General features: G+C 38.2%; 1 protein-coding gene across 50 annotated transcripts in view; it reads right to left on the reverse strand.

Moving 5' to 3' along the window:
- Positions 1–22,785, reverse strand: part of SEC31A (SEC31 homolog A, COPII coat complex component) — a 75,069-nt gene that overhangs the window by 35,769 nt on the left and 16,515 nt on the right. For 21 of the 50 annotated variants that reach the window (XM_054553317.2, XM_024245621.3, XM_024245614.3 and 18 more), the window contains 13 exon segments: positions 22,162–22,302; positions 19,484–19,626; positions 17,873–17,972; positions 14,748–14,909; positions 14,392–14,544; positions 11,667–11,903; positions 10,630–10,704; positions 9,850–9,888; positions 8,961–9,038; positions 5,042–5,117; positions 4,303–4,481; positions 2,254–2,380; positions 923–1,068 (listed from right to left, as the gene is read on the reverse strand). In XM_054553317.2, coding sequence (XP_054409292.1) covers positions 923–1,068; positions 2,254–2,380; positions 4,303–4,481; positions 5,042–5,117; positions 8,961–9,038; positions 9,850–9,888; positions 10,630–10,704; positions 11,667–11,903; positions 14,392–14,544; positions 14,748–14,909; positions 17,873–17,972; positions 19,484–19,626; positions 22,162–22,302 — 1,656 coding nt within the window. 50 annotated transcript variants of the gene reach the window in all.

Consider the following 22,785-nt stretch of genomic DNA (forward strand, 5'->3'; position numbering starts at 1 on the left):
AGAAAGAGAAATATTATATGGTAAAATTATCATAAGACTCTTTGATTCAAATACTTAGAAAAAAATATCTAATATATAGTTAGTGCCTGAGAATAGTCTCCACATTTTCTACTTCCTCTCTTGCTTGTGTATTGGTGTCACATGGCAGTGGTCCCCAACCTATTTGGCACCAGGGACTGGTTTCGTGGAAGACAATTTTTCCACAGGTCAGCAAGGGGGATGGTTTCAGGATAAAACTGTTCCACCTGGCCTGTTCCATAAGGTATTAGATTCTGATAAGGAGGATACAACCTAGATCCCTTGCATGCACAGCCCACATCAGGGTTCTTGCTCCCATGAGAATCTAATGCCACCACTGATGTGAAAGGAGGCAGAGCTCAGGCAATAATGCTCGCTCACCCATCACTCACCTCTTGCTGTGAGTCCAGGTTCCTAAGAGGCCACAGACTGGTACTGGTTTATGGCCTGGGGGTTGGGGACCTCTGTTACATGGGATTCCATTTACCTCTCACTTTCATTTTCCCTTAACCATAAAGATTCTCTATTGGTATTAGGGATGCCTCCTATTCCTTCACCCACATTGCTTCTTTCTTTGCTCATGGCAGGCAGAGCCACTAGAAGCAGACAGAGGAGCACACAGAAAAAGAGGTAAACCCTAGCGCTGTTTTCAATCCTCCTGCCACCTATTTCCCCCAATAAACTCACAAATCACAACCACGATTTTACAACAGCTGCAACCCCATTTTCCTATCCTATCATCTCAAACTTTGCTTCTTCAAAGATAGCAATAAATGCATATAATTATCTAGCAAAAGAAGTTCTTGAATGTATAGAAGAAATGAACTTATGGATTATAACTTGATGATAAGTAGGGTGAAAGACAACACTAAAAATTAAGTGCCTTTTGTTTCAAAGATACTACCTGAAGTGACAAAGGGTGGCTTCCATCTTGAGCTTTAGTCCAACATGCAACTAATTTCTCTACATTCCCTGCACAAATATAGCAGAGACATGCTTGAGTCTGCAGGAGGCTATCTCCTTCATTTTCAAGCCTGGTTCCCAAAAGATCTGTAAGTTAAGAGGAAAATAAAATAAGATTATACCCAAGGCAATCTGTATATGAGGTTGTGAGCAGCTAAATAATATTTTCAGAGGCATGGATTAAGCTTCATAACCAATGAATAGCATAGAGAAACAAAATCCCTCTAAATGCTCAGTAAATATGCATTTGTTAAATGAATGGGAATGAAAAATCGTATATAATAAATGATTTTACAAAACTATTATCTAACTGTACAACTAATTTTTATTAATTAAATCAGAAAAACAATAAATGGGAACAACATTTGAACAAAAAAACCCTAAAGGCACATTTGGAATAGATTTATCAATGGTAGCTAAGTCTAGTATAAATTACTTATAAAAATGCAGTTATGGCTGGGCGTGGTGGCTCATGTCTGTAATCCCAGCAGTTTGGGAGGCTGAGGCGGGCAGATCAGCAGAGGTCAGGAGTTCAAGAGCAGCCTGGACAACATAGTGAAACCCTGTCTCTACGAAAAATGCAAAACTAGCCAGGCATGGTGGTGCATGCCTACAATCCCAGCTACTTGGGAGGTTGAGGCAGGAGAATCACTTGAACCCAGGGGACGGAGGTTGCAGTGAGCCAAGATTGTGCCATCGCACTCCAGCCTGGGCAATGAGAGCAAAACTCCGTCTCCAAAAAAAAAAAAAAAAAGCGGTTAGTATCTTGTAATTTTTATATTCTTATAATTCTTTCAAGGCAGCAAATGGCTATTTGTTTTTATACTAGTAGCCTTCAGCTTTTCTTGCAAATATTTATTCCTCAGCCACCAGTTTAGTCATGGCCTATAATGGTAATTTCTACTCTAATGTTATCATTATTAATTTTATCATAGCTAACATTTATTAAGTGAGAGCTACTTATGGTCTATTTTACAGATGAATAAACTGAGGCTTAGAAAGTAGTTTTTCCTAGATCATACAGCTAAGTAGCAGAGGCAAGATTCCAACTCTTGTCTGTCTGAAACCAAAATCACTAAAAGATTAAAAAAAAAAAAGAGTAGGTATGAAGATGTATTTAATAAATCTGAGAAAGGCACTGAAAGGAGAACTTTTTCTTTTTTGTGATTTGCAGATTTTAAAAAGTTTCTAATAAAATTTGTCATTTAAGTTTATTTACAATATACTCTGCCACGTATGTAAATGCAGTTAAATATAAAGCACATCTCTTACCACAAAGGGCTGAAAATTCATCCGGCTTTGCATAAGTCAATACTGCAGCTAAAGCCTCTCTCCAATTTTTAAGATCACAAGACTCAACAATCTCTTTCCAGTTCTTCATCACCACTGCAGTGATGAGCTTGAGAAAGGAAAACAAAGGAAGAATTAAAAGTCTTTAACATAGCAATAAAAATTAATTCTGGCTAATTAATCGTGTCAAGTATTTCATGCCAAATGCAGCAGCAAAATGAAGTATATTTTTGAATCAAATGACATAATAATGGTATTATTGTTCCTCAAGAAACAACAGCAACAACAAAAACAACTGACAACATATTTCATAAAGTGCTGAGAAGGAAAAATATAAGGTGCTCTCAGAACCTTTAATAGAAAGGCGTGACCTGGTCAGATGGATCAGGAAAAACTGCCCAAGCATGTAGACTTTTCACATGTGATCTGAAGGACAAGCAGGAATTAACTTCATCAAGAAGGAAAAAGCCTTCCAGGCCAAGGGAACGACAGATGCAAAGTTCCAGTGAGAAAGGAACATGCAATGAGTAAGGGAGGAACTACAAGGCAGCCACTGTGGCTAAAAGATAACAAAGAAGAGAGTGAGATGAGATGAGGCTGATAGGACTCAATACTGGTACAACTTTCATGAAAACTAATTTCGATAAAAATTACTTTTTTTATGATGTAGAAATAACATCAAGTAGCCACAAAAAAGAACGAGATCATGTCCTTTGCAGGGACATGGATGGAGCTGGAAGCCATTATCCTTAGCAAACTAACACAGGAACAGAAAACCAAATACCGCATGTTCTCACTTACAAATAAGAGCTAAATGATGAGAACATGTGAACACATGGAGGGGAACAACACACACTGGGGCCTATTGGAGGGTGGGAGGAGAGAGAGAATCAGAAAAAATAATTAATGGGTCCTAGGCTTAATATCTGGGTGATGAAATAATCTGTACAACAAACCTCCATGACATGAGTTTACTCATAAATTGGTTAGATATAACAAACCTGCACATGTACCTCTGAACTTAAAATAAAAGTTAAATTCCTCTTCTATGACTACAGTTCAATTTAAATAATCAGAAATTTGTACAAGTCTTTAGGCACAACGAAGGTGTTTATCACTATATAAACAAGGGTGTTTATTTCTATTTGGAAAATACTGGAAACTACCTAAACGTAACAAAATAAGGGAAACATTACATCTTCTTACCATGAAATATTATAGAGCAATTAAAATTTTGGTTTTTTTTTTGAGACGGAGTCTTGCACTGTTGCCTGGGCTGGAGTGCAATGGTGTGATCTCGGCTCACCGCAACCTCTGCCTCCGAGGTTCAAGCGATTCTCCTGCTTCAGCCTCCCTAGTAGCTGGGATTACAGGTGCCCGCCACCACACCCGGCTAATTTTTTGTATTTTTAGTAGAGACAGGGTTTCACCATGTTGCCAGGCTGGTCTCGAACTCCTGACCTCGTGATCCACCCACCTCAGCCTCCCAAAGTGCTGGGATCACAGGTGTGAGCCACTGCGCCCGGCCGCAATTAAAAAATTTAATAAGGCCAGGCACAGTGGCTTACGCCTGTGATCCCAGCACTTTGGGAGGCCAAGGCGGGCGGATGACCTGAGGTCAGGAGTTCGAGACCAGCCTGACCAACATGGTGAAACCCCATCTCTACTAAAAATACAAAAATTATCTAGGCATGGTGGCGGACGCCTGTAATCCCAGCTACTTGGGAGGCTGAGGTAGGAGAATCACTTGAACCTGGGAGGTGGAGGTTGCAGTGAGTCAAGATCATGCCACCAGACTCTAGCCTGGGTGACAGAGCAAGACCCCGTCTTTAAAATTATTAATATATACAGAAACAACAAAACTAGAATAATCATGCCAAAATGCCAACAACTATTTCCAGGTCAAGGAGTTATGAATGAGCTTTTAAAATTCTTTACTGGTTTCTGCATTTCAGTTATCTATAATAACTATGCATTGTTTTTATAATTAGAAAGATAAATACATTATTGCTTATTTTTAAAATAACATACCCTGGTAATTTTGCTTTGGGATTTTGCAAAGTATTTTTTCTGGGTTCGAGCCAAGAGTTCTTGTCCACCTGCTATGGCCAATATAATGGCATCAGCCATGCGGTTATCATGTAAACAAAGGTCAACAGCACTCTCAAAATTGCCCGTCAGCAAAGCCTGAGTAATTAAACCATCAATGTCTGCAACAAGAAAATAATACAACCAAGTTAAATAGAGTTTTTGTTACCAAAACCAACAACAAAGTACTACATCTATCAATTTTTATATATATACATGAATGGAGACCACAACACTAATTTCTGATTACTAGTGGATTAATTTCTAACACAAAGTATTGATATTTATGGAAGAGGTCTATAGAAATATGCTGAGATACATATAAAATACTACGTTTTCCAGACTGCTTTAACTGGATTATCAAAGATCACTGAGGTGTCTGAACACACCAGCCTTCCCAAGGCACTGATTACATATACTGTACTAAAGGAAAAGTGAGTTCTTTCTCACACTCTACCACCTGTGATAAAACTTTTTTTTTTTGAGACAGCGTTTCACTATGTTGTCCAGGATAGCCTCAAACTCCTGGGCCCAAGTGATCCTCCTGCCTCAACTTCCCAAGTAGCTGGGACTATAAGCATGCACCACAGCACCTGACTTGAAGCATTTTAACTTAAATGCAGGAACTATTTGTTTTCCGATGGTTAAAAAAAATTAGAAATCAAAACCAACAAGTACTTACCCCCACTGACAGAGATATTAAATGTTCCTCCAGATGAGGGTAGAAATTCAGATTCTTCTTTTTCCTCTTTAATGTGCTAAAGAGATGAAAAAAGCAACAATTTAGCCAGAATAAAACTGTAGAATGACTTACTGAAAAAGAAATTTATACATGATTCTTCATCTACAGAGTAGATGACATACCAAGTTATTCCAGAAAAGTTCTCAGATCCAAATTTACACTAAGATCTATGACTTCCCTAAATATTACCTCCCATTATATAATCATAAATAAAATCCAAGGTCATGAAGAATAATGGTTAAACAGGCTGGGCACAGTGGCTCACGTCTGTAATCTCAGCACTTTAGGAGGCCAAGGCGGGCAGATCACTTGAGGTCAGAAGCTCGGGACCAGCCATGCCCAACATGGTGAAACCCCATATCTACTAAAAATACAAAACTAGCCGGGCATGGTGGTGCGTGCCTGTAATCCCAGCACTTTGGGAGGCTGAGGTGGGTGGATCACAAGGTCAGGAGATCAAGACCATCCTGGCCAACATGTTGAAACCCTGTCTCTACTAAAATACAAAAAATTGGCCGGGCGCCGTGACTCGTGCCTGTAATCACAGCCCTTTGGGAGGCCGAGGCAGGCAGATCACGAGGTCAGGAGATCAAGACCATCCTGGCCAACATGGTGAAACCCTGTCTCTACTAGAAATACAAAAATTACCTGGTGGCGGTGGTGTGCACCTGTAGCCCCAGCTATTTGGGAGGCTGAGGCAGGAGAATCACTTGAACTGGGAGGCGGAGGTTGCAGTGAGCTGAGATTGCACCACTGCACTCCAGCCTGGCAACAGAGTGAGACTCTGTCACAAAAAAGAAAAAAAGTACACTATTAAACAAACTAACATGTACATATTCATTACTGGTATCTCAGTAATGAAGCTGAAGAATCTTTGTTTTCTTAGGTAACTATGAGTGGCTCAAAATACTGAAAATATATTATTTATTTATTTATTTATTTAATTTTATTTTTTGAGACAGAGTCTCGCTCTGTCACCCAGGCTGGAGTGCAGTGGTGCGATCTCGGCTCACTGCAAACTCTGCCTCCTGGGTTCACACAGTTTTCCTGCCTCAGCCTCCCGAGTAGCTGGGACTACAGATGCCCGCCACCACGCCCGGCTAATTTTTGTATTTTTAGTAGAGACAGGGTTTCACCGTGTTAGCCAGGATGGTCTCAATCTCCTGACCTCGTGATCTGCCCTCCTCGGCCTCCCAAAGTGCTGGGATTACAGGCGTGAGCCACCACTCCAGGCTGGAAAATATATTTTTAAATTATACTATTTTTAAATTTTAAAACAAACCTACTTTTACACATCTAAGAATTCCTGTCCACTGGATTTGATTATAAAGTGTTTTTGTTTTAACTGAATCATAAAAAAAAATGAAAAAAAAAATCACTTGGTACCCATAACATAAAAGTAATATAAGTACATTATTTATTAATACACTTAAATTCAAGTATACATTTCGTGTTCACTCAAATTAGTCATACCTGGAACAGTGGGTTAGTCTGGTAAAAATATACACAGTTCTGTTACAAATTTCTGAGACTACCTGCAAGACTGATTAAAAATAAATTCAATGCTTTCTTTAGAAGAAATATAATAAAGGCATTTTGCTGGCAAATTAATTTTAGATGCTTTCTCTCCCATGCATAAAAATTCAAAATAAGACAAAAATATATCAGAGATTAGAGATAAATTTTTAAAGAAAAACACAGCTTTCTTACATGAGATGAAATATCTATCTTCTGTGCTATGTTATCTACACATCTGAATGTAAATATCTAGTATTCAAGTTCAGTGGCATTTTAGAACTGGGTAATTTTAATGCAGAATACAGCACTGCACCATCTGCAAATATGCTTAATTATTAATGTTGACTATTACAGGAGAATATCTATAACCCTAATTCCCTTTCCCCAACTAAAGAGAAGCATTTGGAATTTAAAAACTCAAAGAAATTAACAATTTAAGTTATTCACATTAAAGAATAAATCAGAGACACTGATCGAATTACATTCATTAACAAACTTGCATAAAAATACTTTTTTTTTTTTTTTGAGACAGGGTCCCGCTCTGTCGCCCAGATTGGAGTGCAGTGGCGCATTCTCAGCTCACTGCAAGCTCCGCCTCCTGGGTTCATGCCATTCTCCTGCCTCAGGCTCCCAAGTAGCTGGGACTACAGGTGCCCACCACAACACCCGGCTAATTTTTTGTATTTTCAGTAGAGACGGGGTTTCACTGTGTTAGCCAGGATGGTCTTAATCTCCTGATCTCGTGATCCACCTGCCTTGGCCTCCCAAAGTGCTGGGATTACAGGCATGAGCCACCGCGCCCGGCCACTTTTCTTTTTTTAAACTCATTATTTCTCAAATTTGCTTTCTAGAAACAATTTATCCTTATTTATGGGCTTCTGAACTAGATATAAGGTCAAAAAATGCACAATTTATTAGGTATTGAGTGCCTTCAGTGTATAAGCTACTATGAAACAAATAGCTCATTAAGACAAAGGGGAAGATTTCACCTCCTTAAACACATTTTTTCAAAGAACCAAAAGTACACATTGATGACTACTATTTCATTAAATGCATATTTTTCTTACCTGTTATTCATGAGTGCATTCCCAAATGATCTTCTATTTGATAATACATAGTCTAGTTGTACATAAATGAAAGTACATTTCTCTGTCTTTACAATTCTGTCTAAATATTCTCAAAATTAGTTCTTTTCTTTTTTAAATCAGACAGGGACTTGCTCTGTCACCCAGGATGGAATGCAATGGTGCGATCATAGCTCACTCCAACCACGAACTCTTGGGCTTAAGTGATCCTACCTCAGCCTCCCTAATAGCTAGGACTACAGGCATGTGCCACCATGCCTGGCTAATTTTTTATTTTTATTTTTTAGAGATGGGGTCTCACTCTGTTGTCCATGCTAGTCTTGAACTCATAGCCTCAAGTGATCCTCCCACCTTGGCCTCCCAAAGTGCTGGGATTACAGGCATGAGCAAACATCATGCCTGGCCTAGTTCAAAGTTTTAGTAAGATTTTATCCATATCCTTTATTCCCTTGTTAATTAAACTCTAGGAGATCCACTTTTAAGGAGAATGATTTTTGCAATCATCTTGTAATAGACTAAATTTACTGAATTATTTTTATAACTTAGTAAAAAATTATACATAACATTCCATAGTCAAGACATCATAAAGAACAATGAAAAAGCCAAAGATGAGATGAGAAGAACTTGTTGATTAATTTTCCAAGATGAAATAAAGTTAGAAAGCAAGAAAAGTAAATTACAGATTTGTTCATTAGTGGTTAAAAAAAAAACACCCAGAAAATTAAAAGTAAAAATTAATGATGTAACTCTGCGTTCAAGGACTCTTCTTAATTATTTACAAAAATTATCAACTAAGGACACATTTATTGAAAATCATGACAATAAGTTTAGTGAAGTATCTTTTACTTCAACTCCATGTTCAGTACTAATTCAGAGGCCTATGCCACTGATAGTTGGCCCAAAATTATAGGCCAAGAAAAACATTAACTTTACATGCAATGCAATGCAATGAGGATGTCTGAATAAAATCTCTTTTCAGTTTGACATCCTGATAGTCATCTGACCAAATTATGTTAATCTCACGTCAATTGTTAGTTTTAAACCATATAATCCAGAAACAAGGTTGGAGAACTAGAGTCTGGAGATGATACATCTGTCAGTATAGGTAAATAGATTCCTATACTAAACATCTCAAAGAAAACAATTTATTTCAACTTTATTTTGCCTTAAGTAGTCAAGAAAATTTTCCTTATTTTAATGTGAGATACACAAACATCACAAATTTGTCCAATATAATATGAAAAAAAAATAAGTACCTCTCCCAAGAGCTGCTCTTCAGCAGCAGGGCTCTCCTCCCCATCACTCTGTGCTACTTGGTCAGAGTCTTTAAGAGCCTTTGGTACACAAAACAATTACAGGGGAAGGTGAAGAATGTAGCATTAAAAGGCTATTAGTGAACCAGGAAGACAAAAGACCCAACCAACAACATTCAGAGCTAGTTTAATCATAAGAAGCAACAGTGAGTAAATTTATTTGAGAAACACCATTAGAGGAAAAGCAAAGAACTATTACTGCTAACACTTTCCCATTTTTTTTTTTTTTTCTTTTTGAGACTGAGTCTCACTCTGTCGCCCAGGCTGGAGTTCAGTGGCACGATCCCGGCTCACTGCAACCTCCACCTCCCAGTTCAAGCAATTCTCCTGCCTCAGCCTCCCAAGTAGCTGGGATTACAGGCGTGAGCCACCACACCCAGCTAATTTTTGTATTTTTAGTAGAGACAGGGTTTCACCATGTTGGTCAGGCTGGTCTCGAACTCCTGACCTTGTGATCCACCCGCCTCAGCCTCCCAAAGTGCTGGGATTACAGGCATGAGCCACCACGCCCAGCCCACTTTCCCATTCTTTCCTACCAATTCTTTTTTTTCCTGGCCAAAAAAAAAAAATTTATCTTAAGTATTTGAGTAGTCATTAATTCTGTTTTTCCTCCTTTACAAAATTTAAATATGTATGTCAAGAGAAAGGAATGCTCTACCAGCTAAGCTCATGCTATTTTAAAATGAGAATTATTAACTTATTAAAATATCTAGAATAAACATTTATTTTTATACCATAAAGCATAAAACACAAATTTCTTAAATGATATTTCCTTCTTTGTTATGACCTAGCCGAAGTTTTAGAAGGTAGCTATTTTTAAAGGCCTTCTTACCACATTGGCTCCATCCACTTTGTTCAAGGCCAAAGCAATCTGAAATAAAAATAACAGCTCACCTACTACATGGAATTCTATTTCAGAGCATCCAACAAATGTTCACCTCTTGCTTCTCACCGGCGAAAATCCACAAAAGTTCTTATAGGAATAGTATGTTTAAAAAAACAATAAAAGCTATGCAGAACTGGTTCTCCATGGTTCTAGCTTCTTTCACATGGAAGTAATTAGAAATAATCCAACAATCATTCTATTTCCTCATTTTTTGCCATCAGGCATGCAAGTAAAACTTTCATATCAATCTCTTAATAAGCCTAAAAAAGTTACAGCCTCAAGAAGTTTAGACTACTAATAAAGTTAAATATAAAACTCTACAGGAGTGAGCAAAGACATAGCCACTCAGCAGTGGGGTTGTGATGTGATCTTAGTTCTGCCTGACATCAAAAGAGCACTAATCTTGAATATGCACTTAGAGTGCACAGTATACCTCTACCACACATGCAACAACCTGCAATGCTATAGAAAACTCTAGCCATTTCCAAAGAATGATGAAGGGCTAATACAAGTTACATAGTCATTTATCAATATGTATTCAAAACTCTGGCAACCACTGTGGGTAATGATAGAGAACAAGAAAAAGAAAAAGGAAAAAACGCTAGCAACCAAACACAAATTATTATTAAATGTTTATTGGGTGACTTGAGATAATCCGTGTACAACTTTATTTTTTAAAAGTATGATTCATAAATAGCATGCCACCTAACTTTCCCAAAAGTTTACCTTCTTTCCTAGATCTTCTTTTCTGTATCCTAGAAGTTCAAGGTATTTTCCACGAGAATCATCCTCAAAGTTTACCTTTTAAAAAAAAAGACATATTCTTAAAACAAAGATGTACATTTAAAGGCCGAATTTTTATAAGAATGAATCAAATTCCAAAGAGAATTATTAAAAATATCTGAAGTCTACATTCTAAAGATTCACTGTTAGAAGGAATCCAAAGAATAGTGGGTTTTTTGGTTTTTATTTGGAGACCCAGCCTCAGGAGGTCCTGAGAACATGTGCCCAGAATCATTTCTTTTTAAATAAGTTATTTTTTAATAGTAAATATACTAGTAATTAATTATCCTGGTTGAATAAAGCTTACTTTTGAACAGTAATTTTTGTAAATACAAACTTACGTCCAAAGGTTAAACTGATACAAAACTCAAACTACGTGGAATATTCTATGTCCTAAAATTCTTTCCCAAAATTATTACAAAATATAAATTCTTTAATTTTAGACTTTAACCTAACTGTATTCAAGACTGCTTTACCTTTGAAAAATCAGTACTGTATAAAGAAATAGACATTCCAGTGGAGGCAAAAGGACCAACCAGGAAATTCTATTTGTTATTCTATTCTAACTCCTCTTAAAGTAAAAGGAAAAATGCCTCCAACCTCTCTCCTCTATTCCTCTTCCTCTTTTTCCATTTTCCTTAACTAGATCTACTAGAGATATTAAATATTCTATGTTTTCATTATAGTAAACTCTACTCATCTTCAAAATAGGTGTGCTGACTATGTCGCTCTCCTCTAAACAGATCTATTTTTTTTTTTTTACTTATTAAAAATGTATTTCGTATTACACTTTTCAAAGTAGAGAAGAAAAAACTCTGGACATAGGTTGTATGCTCTTTATAAGGCTTCTTAATTTCATAATGAATTGCTGAAATCACACTTTTTCAATTGTTTCTTTAATAGGAAGACAGATTTAGAATATAAAGGAACAGTTAAATTTGCAGATAATGAAATAATATAGCTTTAAATAGCAACTTTACCTTCAAAAAGGACCACACATTTTTCTCAAATTCAGTTTGAGAAGCATCAATTTTTTTTTGGCAATAACTGATAAATCCTTGTGACTGCACAGCCTGCTGAAGTTGGTCTGATCGGCTGAGGAACTCCTTTTCTGTTACAACTTGACTAATGAACACATGGTGCTGCTGCTGCTGCTGCTCAGCTCCCTGATGAGAAGGCATTCTGACATTCTCAAATGTAACCAGTTTGCCTCCAAACTATAAAAGAGAGAATGAACAAACTCAGTGTTAACCCAAGGATATGACCAAAAAAAGTGCTTATAAAGTGGCCTAAACAGATAATCTGGATGAAATTAGTTGATACGACCTCTCAGGCACCACAGTCTGATACCACTTCAATTTCTGTTCCAGATAAAATGTACTTTTTTGTTTTTGTTTTTGTTTTTTTTTGAGACAGAGTTTCGCTCTTGGTCACCCAGGCTGGAGTGCAAAGGTGGGATCTTGGCTCACTACAACCTCTGCCTCCTGGGTTCAAGTGATTCTCTTGCCTCAGCCTCCCGAGTAGCTGGGATTACAGGTGCCGGCCACCATGCCTGGCTAACTTTTGTATGTTTAGTAGACAGGGTTTCACCATGTTGGCCAGGCTGGTCTTGAACTCCTAACCTCAAGTGATCCACCCAGATAGAGAAGACCAGACAGGACGATGAGAAGATTAAGTAGATCCAAAGAACAGACTTACGAGTGACATAAAACATATTCAAAGGTCCATTTTAGGAAGATTAATCTTGGAATACGTAGTAGAGATTAGAGGGGAAAAAGACAAGCAACAAATATGAAATCAAGCTATTAGAAGTCTGGCATGAAAGAATTAGGCAAAGTATCAGCAATGTAAAAGGAAGAAACAAACAAACAAAAAGTGCTAGAGAGGATGCGGAGAAACTAGAACTCTTGTGCACCATTAGTGAGAATGTAAAATGGTAAAGCTGCTATAAAACGGTATGGAGGTTCTTCAAAAAATTAAAAATAGAACCATCCTATGATCCAGCAATCCCACTTCTGGGTATATGTCCCAAAAAACTGAAAACAGGATCCCAAAATGATAATTACAAACCCATGTTCATCACAGCATTTATTCACAATAGCCAAAAGGTAGAAGCAACCAAAATGACCATCAAATGAATGGATAAAGAAAATGTGGTATATATATACAATGTAATATTATTTAGCCTCTAAAAAGAAGTAAATTCTGTCATGCTATGACACAGATAAACCTTGAGGACATTAAGCTAAGTAAAATAAGCCAGCCACAAAAAGACAAGTACTGCACGATTCCATTTATATGAGTAATTTAAAGTAGTAAAACTCCTAGCAACAAAGTAGAATGTGGTTACCAGGGATTCAAGGGAAAGAGGAAATGGGGAGCTGTTGTTCAAGGGCACAGAGTTACAGTTTTGCAAGATGAAAAAGTTCTAGAGATCTGTTGTACAACAACGTGTATATAGTTAACACTACTGTAGTATATATTTAAAAATGGTTGTAGTGTATATTTAAAAATGGTTAAGATAGTAAATTTTATATTATGCATTTTTTACAATTAAAAAGAGCTGGCAATTAAAAAGGAAAGCTAAAAGGATAAAGAGGAGGGAGGACACTCCCTGCAAAAAGAAAAGAAAAGAAGAAAAGAAAAGAAAAAGAAGGGAGGGAGGGAGGGAAAGAGAGACAGAGGGAGGAAAAGAAAGAGGGAGAGAAGGAAGACAAATTTTAAAAAAAGGGAGGAGGGCCGGGTGCAGTGACTCATGCCTGTAATCCCAGCACTTTGGGAGGCCAAGGCGGGTGGATCACCTGAGGTCAGGAGTTCAAGACCAGGCCAGTCAACATGGTAAAACCCCATCTCTACTAAAAATACAAAAACTAGCCAGGTGTGGTGGCACATGCCTGTAATCCCAGCTACCCAGGAGGCTGAGGCAGGAGAATCGCTTGAACCCAGGAGGCGGAGGTTGCAGTGAGCCGAGGTTGTGCCACTGTACTCCAGCCTGGACAACAGAGTGAGACTGTCTCAAAAAAAAAAAAAAAAAAAAAAAAAAACCGGGGAGGGGAGGAATATAAAGTGTTGGCTACACAACAACAATGTAAATGTACTTAATGCCATTGAACTGTATATATATATATATATTTTTTTTTTTTTTTTCTGAGACAGTCTTGCAGTGTTGCCCTGGCTGGAGTGCAGTGGCATGATCTTGGCTTACTGCAAGCTCTGCCTCCCAGGTTCATGCCATTCTCCTGCCTCAGCCTCCCAAGTAGCTGGGACTATAGGTGCCCGCCACCACGCCTGGCTAATTTTTTGTATTTTTTTTTAGTAGAGACAGGGTTTCACTGTGTTAGCCAGGATGGTCTCGATCTCCTGACCTCGTGATCCGCCCTTCTTGGCCTCCCAAAGTGCTGGGATTACAGGCATGAGCCACTACGCCCGGCCTGAACTGTATATTTAAAAATGGATAAAATTATCAATTTTGTGTATGGATAAAATGATCAATTTTGTGTATATTTTACCATGATTTTTAAAAAAGGGAAAAAAAAGAGTAGGTTCCAATTTTTCAGAGAAACCATTTTGAATGATGAAATACCCACAAATACATCTCAAATCCCAACTTAAACCCCGATTTCTTCCATCAGAGTGACCCTATAATAACACTTTGGTATAAAAAGTCCTTTGTGCCTATGGCCCATAAAAACAAAATCCACCTACTGAAAAAGAAGCACCAACAGGCCTTCGAATCCACTTGGGCGGCTTCTTCAGAGGCAGTACTATACTATGCTGAGCAGTCTGCTGTGGAATTTGTAACGGAGGAAGGGGCTGTCCTGTGCCAAAGGGATCAAGATTCCCAAAAGATGATGAAAGCTAAAAAAGATAATAATAATAATAACATGAGAATCTGACCATACACAAACTATCTTTCATTTTTTCCAGTCATATCCAAAAAAATTTTTGATCACAATTGTCCAATTAACCAGCATTGTTAATCAGTGAAGTCATTTCAAAATATTACACAACACATACTTTTTTCAGGCATTATAATAGAAAACTTTAACACTTCCTATTACCTTGTCAACTTGTTTCTGTCTTAAACCATCTGTGCTTCCTCCCATGATAGAATAAACACTGATACGCCCATCAAACGAAGCAGCTGATAAGACAGCAGGATTTCGGGGACACCACTGAATATCGAAGCACCACTGTGTGTTAGTGGGAAGTTCATATAACACCTAGGCCAACAAAAAACAAACAACAAAACTCAGAAAATGGTATGGCCACTTTGTAACCAAAACACCTGAATGAATGTGGTCAACAAGTATAGCTAAATTGAACATTTTTTTGTAGAAAGTATCTTTAGCCAGGAAAAAGAATACTAAGATTTTTTAAAGTGCAAGAATGATCCATTATGATGACCTATTCTGATTAACAGGAATGCAACTTAAAATTTCAATCAGATTTGAATAAACACATTTTAAAAACTGAGGCTTTTCTGTGTTCAAAATAATGGATGCATTTGAAAGAACAGCACACTCTATTAGAGTCAACATTTATTTTTTTTTTGAGACAGGGTCTCGCTCTGTTGCCCAGGCTGGAGTGCAGTGGCAGCAACCTCAGCTCACTGCAACCTCCACCTCCTGGGCTCAAGCAACTATTCTGCCTCAGCCTCCCGAGCAGCTGGGATTACAGGTGCCCATCATCATGCCCAGCTAATTTTTGCATTTTTAATAGAGACAGCATTTCACCACGTTGGCCAGGCTTGTCTTGAACTGCTGACCTCAAGTGATCCGCCCGCCTTGGACTCCCAAAGTGCTGGGATTACAGGCGTGAGCCACCGCACCCGGCCTAGAGCCAACTTTTTAAACTCTAAAAGATTAGTGATGTCCTGTCCAATTGTTTTTGTCTGGTAAGACCCAAACAACAACCATATTTAGGTTACTTGAGGATCAAATTTTAAAATCAATCTTGAGAAGGAAGAAGTCACTAAGAAATCTGACTTTTAATCACGAGAGAAAATATGTACTATACACACCCTTCCTATTACTGCAGAATCCTAACAGAATTCGGCATTAACAGCTTCCGTTAGAAAGAAAATGACAGAGAAAGAACTATAGAAAATGACCTATATGAGGCTGGGCATGGTGGTTCACGCCTATAATCCTAGCACTTTGGTAGGCTGAGGTGGGCAGACTGCTTGAGCCCAGGAGTTCAAGACCAGCACGGGGAACATGGCGAAACCCCATCTCTACAAAAAAATACAAAAAATTGGCCAGGCACGGTAGTGCATTCCTGTAGTCCCTGCTATCTGGGAGGCTGAGGTGGGAGGACTGACTGAGCCCAAGAGGTCAAGGTTTCAGTGACCCGTCATGGTGCCACTGCATTCCAGCTTGGGAGACACAGCAAGACCCTGACAAAAAAATAATTAATAGTACTAAAAAAAAAAAAATAGAAAATGGCTTATATGAAACCTTTACAATGTAATGCTTGTTGTGAACTCAAAGTTAGTATGGTGGTTATGTAGAAGCAACATCTTAGGACTTTATGATAAGTCAAATGAACTTAACTCTGGCTTCATGTGACCTTCTTTTTCCTTTTTCTTTTTTTTATTTTTGAGACAGGGTCTCACACTGATGACTAGGCTGGAGTGCAGTGGCGCAATCACAGCTCACTGGAGTCTTGACCTCCTGGGCTCAACCCAGCTAATTTTTGTATTTGTTGTGGAGATGGGGTTTCGCCAGCCTGCCTTGCCTCCCAAAGTGCTGAGATTACAGGTGTGAGCCACCACACATGGCCCACGTGACATTTAAAATGTTCCATTTTATTAAAAAATAGAATTAATCGAAAAGGTATTTAGCCTGCTCACGTGTTTGGTATTTATTTTGTTTGATAAGATATGTGGCTTGATAAAACTTAGATCATTTATCTATACTTTATTTGCATTTGAACAAAATCCAATTTTTTATTATTTATTTATTTAATTAATTATTTATTTATTTATTTTTTGAGACGGAATCTCGCTCTGTTACCCAGGCTGGAGTGCAGTGGCGCGATCTGGGCTCACTGCAAGCTCCGCCTCCCAGGTTCATGCCATTCTCCTGCCTCAGCCTCCCTAGTAGCTGGGACTACAGATGCCTGCCACCACGCCCAGCTAATTTTTTTGTATTTTTTTTTTTTTTAGTACAAACGGTGTTTCATTGTGTTAGCCAGGATGGTCTCGATCTCCTGACCTCGTGATCTGCCCGCCTTGGCCTCCCAAAGTGCTGGGATTACAGGTGTGAGCCACCGCACCCAGCCAACAAAATCCAATTTTTTAGTTGTAGCATGTACTAAAAGTCTCTTCCTTCAAAGTCCAAGCACACACAACTAATCACAGGCAAAAACTCATCTAATTAAATTATATTACAGAGAAAATGATAACAGAATAGTAAGTTCCATGAATTTTGAATTTACTTGGCAAGGCACAGTGTAAAATTAAGATTTTTGTTATTCGTCCTACAAATGATACGTGGTAAAATTTATTAATTTTTTTCTCGTCTCCCCTAACGTTAATGATTCTATTATTCTCACATTGTTACATCCACAACTCTTAAACCAGAAACCAAATAACTAAAGGGCTTGTTTTAATTTTAACAATATAGATGAAAACTTATCGAAGACACTCTTTATTTTTATTAGCATTCCATCAAACTACATAAGCACTAGCAATAATCTACCTTCACATAAAAAAGGTAAAAATATAAAAGCTATAATTTATATTCTTGCTTTATCATTCAGAAGAGAGATTGGAAAACTATATCTACCAATTTCCAGAAGTGAAAGAGTATCCTCAGGAATGGTAAAGCAGGCAAAAGATGCAAGCCTTGAACAATCCTACATCGAAGATACTGATTCCCATAAACCACATGTGAAATAAATCAAAGTATTTCTGAGTCTAGGTAATAAACACATTATTGGAAATGAGGATGAGATGGTTACTAGTTTAAAATATACTATTTCAATTACTGATTTTTCTGGTTAAAAAGCTGAGTTTAGATTATGTTCCTGATAAAATTGCTGCCAAATAAACACTGCACACACACCTCCACATACTTTTCACATAGTAATCCACTAAAGAATCCACATAGAAAATTTCTTATGTAGCCAGAAGTAACATACTACAAGGGCTACAAGGTTGAGAAACATTGCCTCCCCATACCTCTCCTGTGTTTGGATTGGAGCAGAGAATCTTAGCATCTTTTCCACAGCTCAGTAACAATTCAGGATCTGCCATGCTCCAAGCAATTGCCAAAATCCCCCTATAAAAAACATAAAGGAACAAGGAAATTTTTAATCTTGAGAAAACCAAAGCTCAACTATTTCTGCCTAGGTTTTGTAGATTCACACACTGTTAACAGAAATACAATTAAATGCAAGAGTTTCAATGCCGGGCGTGTTGGCTCACACCTGTAATCCCAGCTACTCAGGAGGCTGAGGTAGAATCACTTGAACCTGGGTGGTGGAGGCTGCAGTGAGCTGAGATTGCGCCACTGCACTTCAGCCTGGGCAACAGAGTGAGTGAGACTCTATCTCAAAAATAAAATAAAATAAAAAAAGAAAAACAAAAAAAGAAATAAAAATAAAATAAATGCAGTATTTTCAGAGGCAACTTAGTAACGTATATGCTATCTGATCATTACAAAGACATAGATGTTCAATATAGTGCAGTGTATGACAACAAAAAAGTGAAAACAAATGCCCAACAGACTATTTCACAATAAATTATAGACCACCTTTCAGTGAGAAAATATGTAGATAAAAATTATTCTGTACACTTTGGGAGGCCAAGGCAGGAGGATTGTTTGAGGCCAGGAGTTCAAGACCAACCTGGGCAATATAATGACACTCTGTCTCTACCAAAAAATTTGAAAATTAGCCAGTTATGGTGGCGTGTGCCTGTAGTTGCAGGCATACTCATGAAGCTGAGGCAGGAGGATTACTTGAGCCCAGAGGCCCATGGCTGCAGTGAGCTATGGTGGCTCTATCCTGGGCAAATCAGCAAGACTCCATCTCAAAAAATATACATATCATTTTGTGGAAATCAACTTCTTACCATTATACGGTATTCATGATTAACGAAAAAAGTTATCTAACTATATGCACAAATTATCCCATTTGTATAAAAATTATATTGGGATTATACATGCATACACACACACACACAAGTAACTTAGATAAGTACAGTAAAATGTTTTACCTATGGATGGGCATGAAATCTAACTGCAGTAAGTCCTTAATTTAGAAACTGTGACTTTAAGCAAAACAATGGATAACAAAACCAATTTTACCATAGACTAACTGATAACTGACATAAACATTAAGTTCCTACGGTGGCCCATGCCTGTATTCCCAACACTTTGGGAGGCAAAGGTGGACGGATCACTTGAGGTCAGATGTTTGAGACCAGCCTGGCCAACTTGGTAAAACCCCATCTCTACTAAAACTATGAAAATTAGCTGGGCGTGGTGGCACATGCATGTAATCCCAGCTATAAAATTTTCATAAAACTATAAAAATTTGCTGGCATGGTGGCTTGTGCCTGTAATCCCAGCTACGCAGAAGGCTGAGGCAGGAGAATCATTTGAACCTGGGAGGCAGAGGCTGCAGTGAGCCGAGATCTTGCCACTGCACTCCAGCCTAAGTGACAGAGCAAAACTCCACCTAAAAAAAAAAAGTTCCTGTGTCCTATGGTGTATTTCTGGTCACGAAAACATCACCAACATGTTCAGAAAATAAACAAATCAAGTTCTCTGTAACAGCAGCATGATACCTGGCATGGTTTTCCAGGACACGAAGTGGAGAGGAAGCAAATCGAAGATCCCACATCTGGATCACTGGTAACCGGTCATCCTCAGAGGCAAGGACCATCTGAGTAGCAACATCAGGATGCCACGCCAACCCAGAACAATGCATCTGCAGATAGTTAAGGTTCACATTTCATGAATCAAATCACTTTATGAAAAGCCAAACTACAACGAGAAATATGCCTCTATTGAAACAAATAGTGAAAAACATCAGCTTTGGCTTATTTTATTTATGATTTATTTATTGTCGGCCAGGCTGGAGTGCAGTAGCGCCATCTCAGCTCACTGCAACCTCCACTTCCCCCAGGTTCAAGTGATCCTCTTGCCTCAGCCTCCCGAGTAGCTAGGATTACAGGCACAAGCCACCATGCCAGCAAATTTTTGTATTTTTAGTAGATATGAGGTTTTACCATGTTGGCCAGGCTGGTCTCGAACTCCTGACCTCAAATGATCCACCCACCTCGGCCTCCCAAAGTGCTGGGATTACAGGTATGAGCCACCACGCCCGGCCTTAGTTTATTTTAAACAACAAAACAAAACAAAATGTAAAACTACTAAATTTTATTGAACAGTCTTAAATAGTAGTCTTAAAAGTAAGATATTTGAATATTTTCTCAATTCATGCAGCTATTTGATACACACAAAACCATTCTGAGTCAGAATAACTGTATACCAAAAATGAGTTTTACTATCAAAACTATAAGTATACAGAAAACATTTCATTTTATTTATTTATTTTTTTTGAGATGGAGTCTCGCTCTGTCACCCAGGCTGGAGTGCAGTGTGGCACGATCTCAGCTCACTGCCACTTCCACCTCCCAGGTTCAAGCGATTCTCCCGCTTCAGCTTCCCTGTAGCTGGGAGTACAGGCACACACCACCATGCCTGGCTAATTTTTTGTATTTTAGTAGAGAAGGGGTTTCACCATGTTGCCCAGGCTGGTCTTGAACTCCTGAGCTCAGGCAATTCGCCCACCTCAGCCTCCCAAAGTGCTAGGATTGAGCCACTGCGCCTGGACAGTAGAGAAAACATTTTATGCACATTTAAAATACTTTCAGAAAAATGAAAAAACAAACAAACAAACAAAAAACAGATAAAAGATTAACATATACAGGCTGGGCGTGGTGGCTCACTCCTGTAATCCCAGCACTTTGGGAGGCCAAGGCAGGCAGATCATGAGGTCAGGAGTTTGAGACCAGTCTGGCCAACATGGTGAAACCCCATCTCTACTAAAAATACAAAAATCTGCCAGGTGTGCTGGCAGACGCCTGTAATCCGAGCTACTTAGGAGGCTGAGGCAGGAGAATTGCCTGAACCCAGGAGGCGGAGGTTGCAGTGCCATGATCGCGCAACTACACTCCAGACTGGGTGACAGAGTGAGACTCCATCTCAAAAAGAAAAAAAAAACCCTTAAAAAAAATTAACACACACACAAGACACACAAAAAAACCCACACTTTTCCTCTATTTTGTCAAAAAAATCAAGGCAAAATATCTTAAGCAAAAACTACCGTTTAAATTTTCATATGGAATAAATTAACATTATTAGGAACTATCTGCAAGTTCAGATTCTATTAAATGTTCCACAAAATGACTAAAATGCTTCTGGTATGGTTTATTCCATTGAAACTTCTGTTTTAAAACTCCTGATTCACTTGAAAACAATACTCTGAAGAAGTGTTCTCCCAAATAGTTTTTTGTTGTTATTGTTGTTTTTAAATTACATATGTATGCTCTGATTTTTGGCAAACTTATTTTAGAAAATGTGAAACTATCCAATGTACTCATAAACAAAAAAAAAAGGCTCCAAATTATATCTAAATTATTTTATAGCACCTAATGACATAAAAAAATTAAGATACCTAAAAGGTTCAGAATTTACTGTGCTCTATGGGTAAGTGCTGGAAATATATGAGCTCATTTTAGCAGTACCCAATCAGAGGAAGAGATGAGGCCAAGAAGTCAAATATTAAAAGTTCACAGTGATGAAGTTCCCAGCAGGAAAAATTTTTACATTCTAAGAAAAGCTAAAGATTAATTAAAAAGTTGCTGCAACGGCCGGGCGCAGAAGCTCATGCCTGCAATCCCAGCACTTTGGGAGGCTGAGGCAGGCAGATCATGAGGTCAGGAGTTTGAGACCAGCCAGACCAACATGGTGAAACCCCGTCTCTACTAAAAATACAAAAATTAGCCGGGCATGATGGCGCGTGCCTGTAATCCCAGCTACTCAGAAGGCTGGGGCAGGAGAAGTGTTTGAAGCCAGGAGGTAGAGGTTGCAGTGCGCCGAGATCGCGCCACTGTACTCCAGCCTGGGCGACAAAGCGAGACTCCGTCTCAAGAAAAAAAAAAAAAGTTGCTGCAATGTTTTAAAACAGCTAGCAAAGCAAAACAACCAGTATATCATGGAAGAAGTTCCTTGATTAACCAATCTCTCTTCATCATTAATAATATCCAACATATTTATTGGGAATTTTATGATTTTCCCGTAGAGGAAAAAAAACAAACATTCATTCTAACGTGACTGATTAATGAAAAAACAGGATTTGACTTCACAGAAATTTGATTTGTTGTCAACTCTGACAAACAATATAGAATACCTACAGCAGAAATACAACATGTTCATCCCAAGTCAGTCACATACTTACTCTGTTACTATGGTCACTGACTTTGATGATTGGCTCATTTTTTCTAAGATCCCACACAGTGGCCCGGCCACTGGGACTGGCTGATGCTAAAATATGCTGAACTTGTCTGTTCCATGCAATGCAGCTGATATCTTCTGGCGGCTACAAAGAAAAAACAGTTAATAAAAACTGTTTCTCTATTATAATCAAATTTAACTGTAAAATTGGATCCTTCATTTTGAAAAGTGTATTACTTAAAAATCTGATCCATTTATCCCACAAATTTGCTTTATAGTCCTACATCTCTACATTCTCAACACGTACAATTATATGACTTACAATGCAGGTACATGCCACTTCAAGTGTATTATCTTGTTTAATAATATTTCATTCAACAAGAATTTTATTGAATTCCTGCTACAAACCAAGTACTGGTTCTTTACTTTGCAACTGCTGCAAGGTAGATTATGGACCACAAAGTAGATGTTGGTTAATATGACAGAAAACTAGGCAGGGCAAAATTACAGCCTAGACCATTAGCAAAATACCTTTATAAATGGTAGTGCATATGCTATCATTACGCTACCTCTCAGATTGCCAAAATGTTAGAGCTAGTTACAATGGCTACTCAAGTTGGATAACCTA

The sequence above is a fragment of the Pongo abelii genome, chromosome 3, assembly GCF_028885655.2.
Source record: "Pongo abelii isolate AG06213 chromosome 3, NHGRI_mPonAbe1-v2.0_pri, whole genome shotgun sequence".
Lineage (NCBI taxonomy): Eukaryota > Metazoa > Chordata > Mammalia > Primates > Hominidae > Pongo > Pongo abelii.